Below are 13,822 nucleotides of genomic sequence, written 5' to 3'. Positions count from 1 at the left end.
TATCACTGAAATTCACTATTACCTCTTATAATGCAATTATCAAGGCTGAAAGGCTTACTTTTAAAATCTTGAAATGGCTTATTCAAAGCAGCCAAATAATATAAAGAAAATTAATTTGCTTTCTTTACAGTGTCTGTCAATACCTTTGTAGCTCCAACTGCAAGAATAGTCAGGAATTGCGGGAATATAGAAATGGATTTAATTCCATGATATGTGGGTAAGGTTGTCTTCCTTTGATGCAAGAAATAGCATGTGTTAAAACACCAATGAATCTAAGGTAGTGCGTGTAGAGGGACTATGTCAACAGAGGTGTGCTCTGTTCTTTAAAGTAAATTTTGATGGTGATTTTTGCAGTGTTGTTGCACCTTATTTTAATAAATTCTTTTACTTATATGCCATGATTGACTGATGCATTTGGAAATCTACTGAATATGAAAAATCACTTGCTTTTGCTTTGAACATTGTTTGTCATAGGTAACATATAAATATTTTGCAGTGCAACTACTTGGTTCCTCTCCTTCACCCAATAAAACCAGGCGAAATGTAAACTCCTTTAAGCCACTGCTTTAAATCTCACCACAAGATGTTAGTTCAAATAAGTAATTTTTAAAGTCTATGCAATATTTATTTCATGCTTGTGTGCTCACTTAAGGCAAATTTATGTATATGTGTTTTTGATAATTTCTGACTCATGTAGAACAAGTATTGCAATGGACATGAATGACTAAAGTGACAAAATTGCTTAAGGAAGGACAACTAAGCTTCATCTTATCTTACAGGTTTGTGACAAATTTAATTTTCATTGCTTTTATGTAACTGCTAATGTATTCATGTAATACCTATGATTACAGTTGACAAGGGATAAAGCATAATAAAGTAAATGGTTTGAACCCGGGAGTATCATTACATGTTTGTAAATGATGATCGTCCAGGTTAATAAAGTCCTGAGAAGGACTGTTTTTGTTGTTGACTGATGTTTCGACAACCTTAGCGGTAGTCATCTTCAGAGTCAAATGAGGATAAAGCATAAAATAATTACGTATATGTCAATATTGATCCCTCCTCCCTAATTGTTTATATTCATGTTTACTCTCAAAAAACCTCAATTGAATCATTTTTCATTTTGTGTAATTTGTAGTTTTCAAGAACTTAAAAAATATTTATCATAAACGGAAAGCGTTGTTTGGCCATAGACCAACATGATGTTTAAGTAAGGTTCTATTTCTTTAATGCATGAAGAAGTATTCACTAAAACAGCAATGGATGTATGATGATTATGTAGAATGGCTTTGTTCGAAGGGGTGTGCTGTATAGTATGTGTTAAAACACCAATGAATGTAAGATAGTGCGTATAGAGGGACTATGTCAACAGAGTATATATGTTTTTGATCATTTATGACTCATGTAGAACAAGTATTGCCTGCAATGAACATGAATGGCTAACATGACAAAATTGCTTAAGGAAGGACAACTTAGCTTCATCTTATTTTACAGGTTTGTGACAAATTTAATTTTCACATGCGCATAAAATAATAATTACATATAATATTGATCCCTCCTCCCAAATTGTTTATATTCATGTTTACTCTCAAAAAACCTCAATTGAATCATTCTTCGTTTTGTGTAATTTGTAGTTTTCAAGAACTTAAAAAATATTTATCATAAATGGAAAGCGTTGTTTGGCCATAGACCAACATGATGTTTAGGTCAGGTTGTATTTCTTTAATGCATGAAGAAGTATACACTAAAACAGCAACGGATGTATGATGGTTATGTAGAATGGCTTTGTGGGAAGGGGTTTGCTGTATTTTGAAATAAATTTTATTGGTGATTTTGGGTGTGTTGCCCCAAATGGTTATTTTGCTTCTGAGGCAATTACTTGGTAAATTAGCTAGTTATAACATGAGAATTTATTGTTAAATTTACGTTGTTCTGATTTTAAAGATGCTATGCAATACTATATGCAAACTTGGCTGACCATCAATCAAGTTATTTTAGTCTCATAAACCTCACTTGTTTTGCAAAACTTTCACCAATCCTTCATACTTGGCCATGGGGTGTAGATTCATCAAGCATCTTTTATGAACTGGGATAGAATAGAACAAAATCCTTAAAAAGTGCATTATGTTAATTCAAATTGAGCGAGATAGTAATTTCAGTTTATCTTTGGACAATTTTATTGTTGTTTTTACAGAAACAGCTTTCAAAAGACACCGTGAGAGAACTGGCTAATATATCTGGCATGCCCTCGACTTCTCAAATATAAAGTAAACCAGATAGAAGACGGAGATTGAAAGTCAAGCTCGTAAAATAAACATTCTAAAACATGAATTCAACCCATCGGTATTAAGGATATTTCATTAAATTCTTTTACCGTTCGATCATCGCCATGCATGCGCATACTATGTTAATAATGCATGGCCAAGCCGATGAGATTTTAATTAACAAACGTGAGAAATATTCTGCGTGTTTGACAATTGTTAGGAAATAATTAAACTATAGATTTCCCTGAGGGAGAACGAAGTTTTAATAAAAATGTTATTGCCCAACATAAAACTTTCCGTTTTATGAAGAAAAAAAAGAAGAAAAAAACGAAGAAAATAATGTTGAATAGAAAAATCCCACTTTGTCTAATAGTCTTTGTAAACCTCAAGAACAAAAAAAAACAAACATTCATGATTCAAGCTTGTTTTACTGTGGCAAAACAGGCTCTCTAGAATATATTTTAGCTTTGAATGGTTTTGTAGCATTGTTACTCATAGATCATCATTTTCAACAGCATCAAGTAGCTAATTGCCTAAATAAAAATATTTTTTCAATATACAACAGCAGTTTGTAAAGCAATTGAGCTTTTTTATAAACACATCTTATTTGACACTGAAACAATTCCAAAATTCGACTGGCAAACCAGTTGCTTTTCTTTTCCAGCACAGTTATTCGGAAAATTCAAAATTGATGAAGTCAAGGTTTGCAAATATCACGCGTACATGATCTATATGACTAAAGAAATGCTATTGGCTAGCTTTAGTCAAGTGCAAAATGTGATTGGCTCTCAGAATAAACAAGCAATGGTTGATCAATTTTGTTAAAATTTTGCTGTAGACGACGAAGTATAAATCAACGTTTGCAAACCTTTTTTATCTTTTCTTTTTGCTAAAATACGTCGACTGCCTCCCCTCTTGTTAAATGCAAAACACGTTTTCTTTTAATGTTATTGCTCTTTGGGGATTAACTATTCCTGAATCGAGCAAATTCTAATTGTCGAATAATTTCAAATACAAGCAGTTTTTTGCGACAGCCTCTACATAACCAACTATTCTAAGGTGTGGCTATAACTTATGATTGACTTCTTTGCTTGCAGAATGGTTGCCAAACCAGATACAAGATTATTGAGCGAGTTATAGTGGATGCTGAAACACTTTGTAAAATGAAACAAACTAAGAAGACAGTACCATTTTAATTCCTTATATGAGAGGAGACAACAATACCGTTTCGAACTTATTACTATTTCGTCACCACAGAGTTGATCTCAAAGAAAAGGAAATGTTATAAAGAAGAACTGTTGACCAAATTGTTAACTTCAACCGCTAAGAATTTTTGGCGATGTGGGCGTATGATTCTAAGGCTCATGATGGTAAGTCAAATAATAATTCATATTTTAAAACAGTGATCGTATGTATCCTGTGATTGGCTTCAAACCTTCCTTTGGTTGAAGATAATGTCTGTTGCATGTAGTTTAGAATACGTCGTTACGCTGCATACAAACGCTCTGAACACGTACACTCAAAATGCGCTCAACATTGTTTTGCGTTTGTTGAATGATATTTAAACGATGCGCGCAATCGCTGAAAGCATGCTCATCCTTAAATGATAACGTGTAGGATCATGGGATACAATGTTGAAGCCTAGCAACTGCATGTATATATATATATACACCTACATATACGGTTCAGTGACCAGGTAAATTACTACAATATACGCTGTAAACAGCGCAAATTTATCTCGACATTGTTGAGTGTTCTGTTCAAACGCTCTAAACAGTGTTAAGATACGGTTTGGTGACCACACAGTGAGAACTCAATAGTTGAACGACTATTTTTAATGGTTGCCACTATTGCAATTTGGTCATAACAACCATATGAAAAATTGGTCATTTAGAAATTGCCAATTACGATGGTCAATACAACCATATGCAAAACTGGTCACTTAGAAATGACAAATAAAGATGGTTCAAACAAACATTTTTAACGGTTGTAACAAACATGCAATTTCGTCATAACCATCGTGTTGAAAATTGGTCAATTAGTAATGACTAAATAAGATTTTAATTGAGCAATAAACAATAGGTCACCTTTCTTTATTTGTTTATATTTGTTTTATAGTAAATGTGTTATAGTTTTGACCACGGGACATACAATCAAAAGAAATGATCAAAATAGATAATAAAAAATATAAAAATAAAAAAATAGAAGAAATCAAGTTGAATGCCACGGGATCATTTAAATGCCATTTAGAATGAAAATTTCAATTAGTTGCTCTTATTCTTTACAATAAGACTTTAGCAATTAAAGCAAGTTATTTCCAGAACAGAAACAAATTGATTCCAAGTTAGTGAAATGACACTTCTGTCACTTCAGTAGCTACGCAATACGCATTGCAGGCAAAAACGGGCGACTAACCTGGATATAATTTTTTATTTGCATTATGCTAAAAGTAGAGTTGGCTTAATAATACGATTTGTGAGACTTCTTTGAATTATCTACATTAACGGCGTTGATTCAAAGGGAATACTATTGGATTATGTATTTCAATGGTTGGTAATGACAGTTGGAATGACAGTTATAGAGTAGTTACTCCAGATCATTTTTCATACCTGCTCTTACATATTCTCAATAATATTCATGATTGAGACTTACTCCATAATCGCCCGAGCATTGATCAAACAAAGAAAAGCACTGAAAACATTCTGCAATCCAACATAACTTCATCTTAAAGTCCTCCATCACACATACTCAAAATAGTAAGACATTTTTCATCTGCGTAAACACAGTTTTCTACTTAAAAACGGGTCATATTTATTGTTTGCTGTAAAGATGCGCTAAAAATTGAGATAATGCTCTTTCTCTAATGATTCAGTCATATATTTTTCGTTTAATGAATGCCTCTACAAATATGTACACTGCATTTGCTGTCCGTGTTTTTAGGTCACATTTGTTGAATCCTCTGATCCATAAAATGTTGGATAGAAAAATATCGCACGGTATTACTACTGAAATAGCTGCTCAAAAATTGATAAAATTCAAGTAATTATCATTCCACTTTGTTTTCGAGTTTTTGCCCGAAATTTTATGCATTTAAATAGCTAAAACTGTATTACAATTTTCGAACAAAGTTAAGCAGGAACAGGTTGAAAACCATTAACACTCAGAGATAAACACATGCAAGCCGAGATCTGTGTAAATATTTTTTATATAAAAAAAACGTTGTGATGGTAGTCATTGTTACAGGCATCTAATGTAAGATGTTTTAATTTTTAATCATGGTGTACAAGGTTAAAATATTATCGTGTGATACCCAACAAACAACTGATATTCTTTTGGAGGTTCAAAAAGGCAAAAATATGAACAAATTCATTGTTGCGAACTTATACTGCCTTTATAATTTACTTTGACAAATTAAAAACATGCTCATTCAGAAGATAACTGTCCATATAACTGATTAAATTTCTATAAGATCATATCGTTACAATGCCAATAAAAATATTTTCAAGTTCGATAATATTGTTCTCCACAAACGCTTGAAATTATTTTTAACACTACTGTGTTCAATTGCATTTGTTATTTGATTTATTAAAATTTATGTTTAATAATCATTTTCTAAGTTGTTCATGCATGCATAAATATCTCAATAGTGTCCATGTATGCATGTCGTACAACGGATTCCAAATAGACTTTATTATTCTAAAATATTTGAACTTCAGTTCCTGCAAAAAGTTATATCTCAGTCTGTCAGCAGATGGCATGATGACTTCAGCAATCGTTTGACTTCGCAAAAAATGAGATCAATATGTTATCGGCAATTCATTATATCTTGACATGGTCAACCAATTTAGTCCAATAAAGTTTGTCTAAGAGATCATATTACACATCCAATAAAACAACGCAAACTTGATTAGTTTTGGACACGTTTCGTTTTTTTATTAACGCCCTCATTAAACACAGCTGTGAATGATGAGGTGCAGTATTCAATATTTACGGAAAACACAGTTTATCATCACATTTGAACAGGGAATAAGAAGAAAGTAGGGCACTCCAAAGTTGGCCAGACAAATCATTAATAATGAAAGATATTGTAGTGTTCGTTGTGGCAATATGTGTTCTTGGCATTGCTGGAAATACTCTCGTGATCGCTTCAATTTTAAAACAAAAGATTCTGTTAAAGAAGAACTACTACTTTCTTGTCTTGCATCTTGCAATATGTGACGCATTTGTACTATTGAGTATATTTTTCTTTGAGATCTTTGAACACCATTTGAAAAGCAAACCAATTTTGTTAAACTGCTCATATATAAGTGGCATAGATACTTTTTTTCAAATAGGTGGAGTATCTATGATGTTGATCATTTCAGTTCTACGTTATCGTGCGATAGTTCATCCATTGAAACTTTCCTTCAGTCGACAAAAGATAAAAATCGTTTGTGGTTTAGCGTACATCATTGGCTTAGTTACGACAGTTGGAATGACATTTCAAGAGTGCATTGTGGATCCTCAAGCTCGTTATTTTATTTACGAATTGTTTGCGTTTTATTCATGTTTCTACATTTTCCCAATAATCTTCATGACTGTGACTTATTCCATAATCGCTCAAGCATTGATTAAACAAAGAAAAGCACTACGAACACTCTCCAATCCGACACATTCTCATCTACAATCCTCTACCAGCTCAAGTCTTCAAAGATATAATCGGCATAGTAAGACATTTATTGTTTGTGTCAGCACAGTTCTCTGCTTCACAGTGGGTCACGCTTGTTTTTTGGTTGTAGACGTGCTATATTTAAACAACACTGTTCCCTCAAATTCATCCACCAATCTTTACGTTGTTTATGTTCTCCGTCTTTTTGGCTCACACGCGTTAAATCCTCTGATCTATGGAATATTGGATAGAAAAATGTTGTTTTTATGGAAATGCTGCCCCAAAATAAGACCAATCTAAGTTGTTTTCAGTATCAAAAAGTAGAGATTTTTTATATAGGGGCTCCTTTATGTATTTCGAACATTATAAAGTAGCTAGAATATAATTTAGTTCTGAATTGCTTTGTGAGCGTTTATATGATTCTAAGAAATGCATTTTTGTTGATTTCCAACAATACATAATTTCATAATAGTATTGTAAATCAAGTCGGCATGTTTTCCATCTCTTTATTTACTTTACAAATAAAATAAATAAATGTGTTCGACATGATGATCTCAAAATTAATTTTTGCAGAGTTCTTTCTGTCAACAAATATTTAAAAGTTATCAGTTTCCTGTCAAATTTGTCATAGATAAGGACATTTATTCAATCTACAACAGCATTTTGCAAAACTATTCAGCATCTTTGTAAACATCGCATATTTTGCTTTATGCCGAACAAATAAATACTAAAATGAGATAAAAGCATTTTGACTGCATACACGTAGTGACGTATTACAAATGCAGTAGGCTAAGTAGGCTGAAGCCTACAGGCCCGCCTTTTCAAGACGCCCGTTGTATTTAGACATATTTCACCTTTAGCCTTTTTGTTCTAAATTCGACCATATATGCTGCTGGAAACTTTACGATCTACTGTTTTAATGCTTAATGCACAAAACTCATAAAGTGCAGGGGACTTACTCAAGTTGAACTTTAAATTTGTTCCTCAATGTTTACACTATATGAGTTACAAACAGAAGCCAGGAAATGCAAAAGCAATGGAACGCATAAAACACAAACGTCATCAAAACACTGAACTTATTTGGAGGAACAAATATCACTTAAAGACCCACAGCTTTGTCGTAGCCTACAGGCCTTGTAATTAGTCATCCGCCACTGTATATACCCAGTGCAATAACGGAGAAAACATACAAACTATAACGTCTTTATAACCTCAGGGTTAGATACGAAATTCTCTTTCTAAAATGTACATCAGTTTTTGGGTACTTTGAAAAATCTTATTAACCAGGCTTAACCGTTAAATAGTTTGTCAGCTACTGCTTCGACGCAACACGCATCATTTCTCTATATTTTTGAACGCTGTAAATATCTTACCTTTTGAAATGAATTTTATTGATATGATTTGTGTACGCTAGTTTTTCAAAAGCAAAAGTTGAATTTTAAAACATTTTAATATGAGGAGAGTAGTCTGGTTTTAAGGGAAGATTTGAGAAAGGCTCTAGGTGATCAAAAAAAACTCTCAGATAAATGGATAAATGCAGCAAATATGATCAGGAAGAAAAGAAAAACAATAGTCGGTGTAGTAAGAAGATTTCGTGAATGAATAGAAAAGGACTTGAAACACTTGTAAAAAAATGTATATGATAACAAGAGGACTTAGGAGGATAAATATGAGAACAAGATACGTCGTTCGCTTTAAGGGATCAGAGATGTAAGAGATTAAGAGCACTATGTGAATATGAGTATTTAGATCGTCTTCAACCGATGCAAACAATGATTTCCTCACATCTTAGGCTGCCTTCTTCACTTATACGGTTTTTCAACATTGTATACAAGAAGTATGATTTTGCACTGCCGAGAGAGTTACTGAGTGGGGTGTTGGTTGGCAGAAGGGGTCTCGTTGGTAATTATGAAATTGCCATGAAATGTCGTCAACAATAAACGTTAGTTTGATGGCATGAATTTTTGTCAACTCTTTTATGATAGATTATTACACAACACAAGAAAATTCACTGTCTAAACTACCATGTAAACAAAATAACAAAGTACAAATAGATATTTATCATGTGACAGCTTGGTCACAGTATAGGAATATACAGTAGTGCCACTTCGCTGTGCAACTGTCTGCTGTTATTTAGTTAGTTTACTGGCTGCCGTTTGCCATATCGTCAATCCTATTGGTCACACAATGCAATTTACTGACTGCCAATAGGGTAATCACGTGCGTAATAAGATCTGCGTGGCACGAAAAAATTCAATGGAGTGGCCCTACTGTATGTTCTCTATACTATCGCTTGGTTGCATTGGTTTTACTTTTCAGAAACTAACAAGGTAAATTCATCACTTGCTTTTTGCGTTAGAATTTTGTGGTCGACCGCAATCAGTGTCTTAATATGTGGATCATTTGATAGACAAGTCCTGCACTTTTGAAAGTGTTGAACAAGAATAAAAATTTAAGCTAATTCAGATGACAGACGTTTGATATTCAATCACTCACATTTTTCTTTTTCTAGTAGTTTAGATGTTGAAACAACATACCGTTAATGCCTTTAAACAAATGTCCTTTTATGAATTTAATTACAGAACCAAAAAAGACACTTAAAAAATATCTGTTTCGAATGATACAAGTCGAAACTGAAACTAACTAAAATATGATGAGAAACGAAATACATATTTTCAAGCAATTTACTTGCACACTAGATCTTGAATAACACAATGTTTCCAAGAAATAATGAGAATTGTCTATAGATTATATTTCAACTTTACATTTACGTGGAATATTCGACAATTAACTAGTGTTCTCTAAAACTATCAAGAGAGAAATATTGAGAGGAAATTGTTGTATTTTATTTATATTCAATTCTGACAAACTGAGACTTGTTCATTTAGAAATTACCTATAGCGATAGTGAGCTAATTATATTTTTTAAGTACAAAGTAAAAACGCCATCTTTTCATGACAAATGCATGCATGAATTTATATTTCACATTTTTACAGTTGAGTTGCAACGTTTGACGTATCTGCACGCAAATAACATTGTGAAATGGTTTAAAAACGAAATATTGCATGTTGTAAGAATACAAATACAGGGCTAAATAATTGACACATGATTCCAAGATTTGAGGCATGAAGAATATTTTTTGTTTGTATTGGCACATTTTCTGTTTTTCATTGAACATGTTTATTTTGTGGTTGCAGACGTGCTATATATGAACAACTCTCTTTCATCAAATTCTTCCACAAACGTTTCGTTATAAAAAAACCCGCATAGAAACAACATGGGTTTTACGAGGAAATTTCATATGACCCCATATGTGATTTGCACGTTGATATATGCTTCTCATGAGGTTCCAAACGGCTTTTATTTACTGTAATAATAACTTAAATTAAGTAGAATTAAAAGGATTAATGCTATTTGATATTTAGTGAAGTATTTCAACAGCATAATCGTTCGCGGTTTCTGATTGGTCTGTTTTACCCCACATTTAGTAAGGTCCGTTTCAAACATTGCATTTTACATGCGCCGAAATCATTAAAGACAAAAGAAAATGAGATAAAATTCCTCATTTTCTTTTGTTTTAATTGCATTCGGCTCATGTAAAATGCAGCGTTTGAAACAGGCCTAAGCCAGCCAGTCAATTGCTTTTTTTTGACCAGTAGGAGCACTAAAATGGCTAGCCGCAGCCAGTAAACTAATTAAATATACAGAACCAAGTTGCACAATGGAGTGAGACTACTGTTTGTTTCTATACTGTGCTTTAACATACTCCTTAATCTCTCGAGCACTAATCAAACAAAGAAAAGCCTCAGACCCGTTTCAAATGTCGAACTTTAAATCTACCGAATACAATTAAAACAAAAGAGAATGAGAAAGTTGCACAGTTGCACAAGGAGTGGACTACTGTTTGTTTCTACACTGTGAGTTTAACTTACTCCTTGGGGACAAGTAGCAAGGCTTCACGTGCCGTCCCTGATTTCGACTGATTGCTACAACACGCGCAACACTTCCAAACTTCCAGCCCGAGTTTGGATCGCCCCTTCGCGCGACAAGATATGATGATGATCATGACTTACTCCTTAATCGCTCGAGCACTAATCAAACAAAGAAAAGCCTCAGACCCGTTTCAAACGTCGAACTTTACACGAGCCGAATATAATTAAAACAAAAGTTCATCTCATTTTCTTTTGTCTTTAATGCTTTCGGCGCATGTAAAATGCGACGTTTGAAACGGGCATAAGAGCACTCTCCAATGGAAAACCGTCTCATTTTCAAGCCTCAAAACAGGGATAAATTGAAAACATAATTCTTTTGTCGTCAAAGGACGGGATTAGTTAATTATTAAGACAGCCTCCGTGACGTGTAACTGAAAGAATGAACGGCATTTCTCTCCTTTTGAAGATGACGTACACTCTTTCTTGACATTATATATATCGGTTGGTTTTAAAAATTTCATTTAGCAGACGTTGACACCCGAGGAGTAGTCTGCCGAAATGCATCGTGTCGTTTAGTTCTTTTAGAACTATTGGGTTAGTGTTGTTTACATAAAACAGTTCTTTTAAGAACTATTAAATTATCACTTTACTATTTCGTTAATTCTAAAATATTTGAAATTCAATCTTGCATAAAAGTCATTTTCTTAGTCCAGCAGTAGGCATGAGTACTTCAAAGATCGTTTCACTTGGGCAAAAAATTAGATGATTTGTTATCGGCAATTCATGATATCTTGACATGGTCGAACAACTTAGTCCATTATAGTTAGTCTAAGAGACCAAATTATGGTTTCACAATCAGCAAAAAACGCAAACTTGATTAGTTTTGCATTCGTATCGTTTAAGAACGCGCCCTCATTAAACACAGCTGTGCATGATGCGATGCGGTGTTGAATATTTACTCAAAAACTGATACTTTCACTTCATAAGAAAATATGTATATTCAGATGTTCTATAGACTGCCGGGAAAAAACATTTTCTTACCCCTTCGGACTTCAATAGCCCTCTTCACTTCTATGGGATATAAATTTTGAAGTTCACTTACTTGACGCACATTTTGGTCATTTATTCGTGATTTTATTTCAGTATTCTAGCAAATTTTTGCTGTTTTCGCGTTAGAGACGACCTTACGCTGTAATGACGTCTTTTTATTCTCCTGTAAAGCGAGAAAAGACGACATTAAGGCATCTGAAAGATTGGCTTATTGGATAAAATTGCTGAAAAAATTCACTTCTACATTGGTAGAAAGCGAAGATGTTAGTCTGTAGAAGATGTCTCGTTGGTAATTATCAAACAAAAAAATCTCAAGAGAATGGTTGCAAGTCAAGAATAAGATTGATGATTGTGATGTAACTTCTTAATTTCTTGAGCACTTGCTATAACATGCAACAAAGTGAATTGATTTCCATTTACGAAAGCTCTTAAAGTACAATGGAAATGATCAAACAAAATTTTATACCAGTATTTTATACCAGTACTTTGGATAACACTCGTTAAATTGTCTGATCTATAATGGATATGGAAAAACAATGTCTTTAGTGGAAATGCTACTCCAAAATAAAAAATGTTCAAGTGATGTGAGATGCCAAAATGTAAGTATAATTAATAGTTTTCTATTTTTTACAAAAAACATAATCGCTCGAGCATTTATCAAGCAAAGAAAAACACTAAGAGCCTTAATAGCATAATTTCCTCTACAATCCTCATACAGCTCAGAGGCAGATCCAGGGTAAGTAAATATAAATTACTGCAGTCCATTTTGGCATGTATTTACATTTCAAAGTACCTTAGAGGCAAATCCATTGGTAAATTTATATTCTTTAGAAATTTAAAACCAATGGTGTTTTTCTGAAAGTACTTTGAATTTAAAATTATGCAGCTATAATTTATTTTGACTAACGCTGGATCCGCTACTGACACAACTGAAGTTTGTAAAGAAATAATGGGAATAGTAAAATATTTTTCGTTTGTCAAAGCACAGACAATTGGGCATGATTATAATTTGGTCGTACATGATGCAACAAAACATGAGTTTAATTAAACACCGCATAAACTTGCGCTTTAAAGATTTGGATTTTATGGATTGTGTTATTGTGGTTTAGGTTATAGATTGAAGGTTTACATAGATTGAAAATTTGATGAAGAATAAGTCAGTAATTGCGTGAGTTTGGGTTATGGTTTCAGGGCATGTAACATTGAATGCTTGCGCCTCCCTTAATTAATTAATATCCTCAATAGAATGAAAGAATAGACAAAAGCATTGAAATTTACGTGAATGCATTAATCAAATAATTTGAATTGGAGGTAGTTGTTCGCTCACGAAAAAGGTCACGCAAACTTTGAGTTAAAACAGAATTCAAGTTTATGGATTTGCGCGATAGACTTACCCTACATCAAATTTTCTTAAACTTCCATTCTTTGTCAAGCCAAACCAAAACTTTTAAAACAAAAAATGAAAACTGATTTTTAAAACCCCATATAAACCTTCAAGATTTTTTTCCCGCACATCACTTTTCTGTTTTCCGAGGTCGATTTTTTGTTATGCATCTTAGCTTGAACTAACGATGCTAAAGTACTCATACTAGCACAAGTTTGTGGGTTATTTGTCCTATATTATACTTTACTAAGCATTTCAAGATTCTCAACTTTTGTGACACACCCTACAATCATGTGCTGGATAGAAATGTTAGCTCATTGTGCATCCTTCATTTTATGAACTTAATTAGCATTTCTGCATGAAATTACTTCATTATTTATTTTAAAATCTTGCTTTCAAAATGGTATATTTGTTGCTCTGCATTTAACCGGAACAGAAACCGAAGTTTTATTTGTTTTGCTTAACATGATGTTGTAATTTTTTATAAAACGAACCTGTGTTCGAATGATTTCACATGTTTGAATCGAAATATTGCATGTGAAAT

The 13,822-nt window shown here is 33.1% G+C and overlaps 1 protein-coding gene and 1 long non-coding RNA gene across 2 annotated transcripts; both read left to right on the top strand.

The window, feature by feature from the left end:
* The first annotated feature begins 715 nt into the window (after nt 1-715).
* LOC124446531 lies at nt 716-4,354 on the top strand. The gene is made up of 4 exons (XR_006948465.1): nt 716-779; nt 1,635-1,706; nt 2,195-2,343; nt 3,362-4,354. It is a non-coding gene; the product is annotated as an uncharacterized LOC124446531 (long non-coding RNA).
* Nucleotides 4,355-6,135: 1,781 nt separating this feature from the next.
* LOC124446233 (bombesin receptor subtype-3-like) lies at nt 6,136-7,472 on the top strand. The gene has a single exon (XM_046997065.1). It carries the CDS (start codon nt 6,340-6,342, stop codon nt 7,210-7,212), a length of 873 nt encoding a protein of 290 aa, XP_046853021.1. The 5' UTR covers nt 6,136-6,339; the 3' UTR covers nt 7,213-7,472.
* The last annotated feature ends 6,350 nt before the right edge of the window (nt 7,473-13,822 follow it).

Source organism: Xenia sp. Carnegie-2017, unplaced genomic scaffold (assembly GCF_021976095.1).
Source record: "Xenia sp. Carnegie-2017 unplaced genomic scaffold, XeniaSp_v1 HiC_scaffold_12, whole genome shotgun sequence".
Classification (NCBI taxonomy): Eukaryota; Metazoa; Cnidaria; class Anthozoa; order Malacalcyonacea; family Xeniidae; genus Xenia; species Xenia sp. Carnegie-2017.
This window is presented reverse-complemented; position numbering and strand designations above follow the sequence as displayed.

Coding starts and splice junctions, on each gene's coding strand:
- LOC124446233 (XM_046997065.1), top strand. CDS start 6,340: ATGAAAGATATTGTAGTGTTCGTTGTGGCAATATGTGTTCTTGGCATT.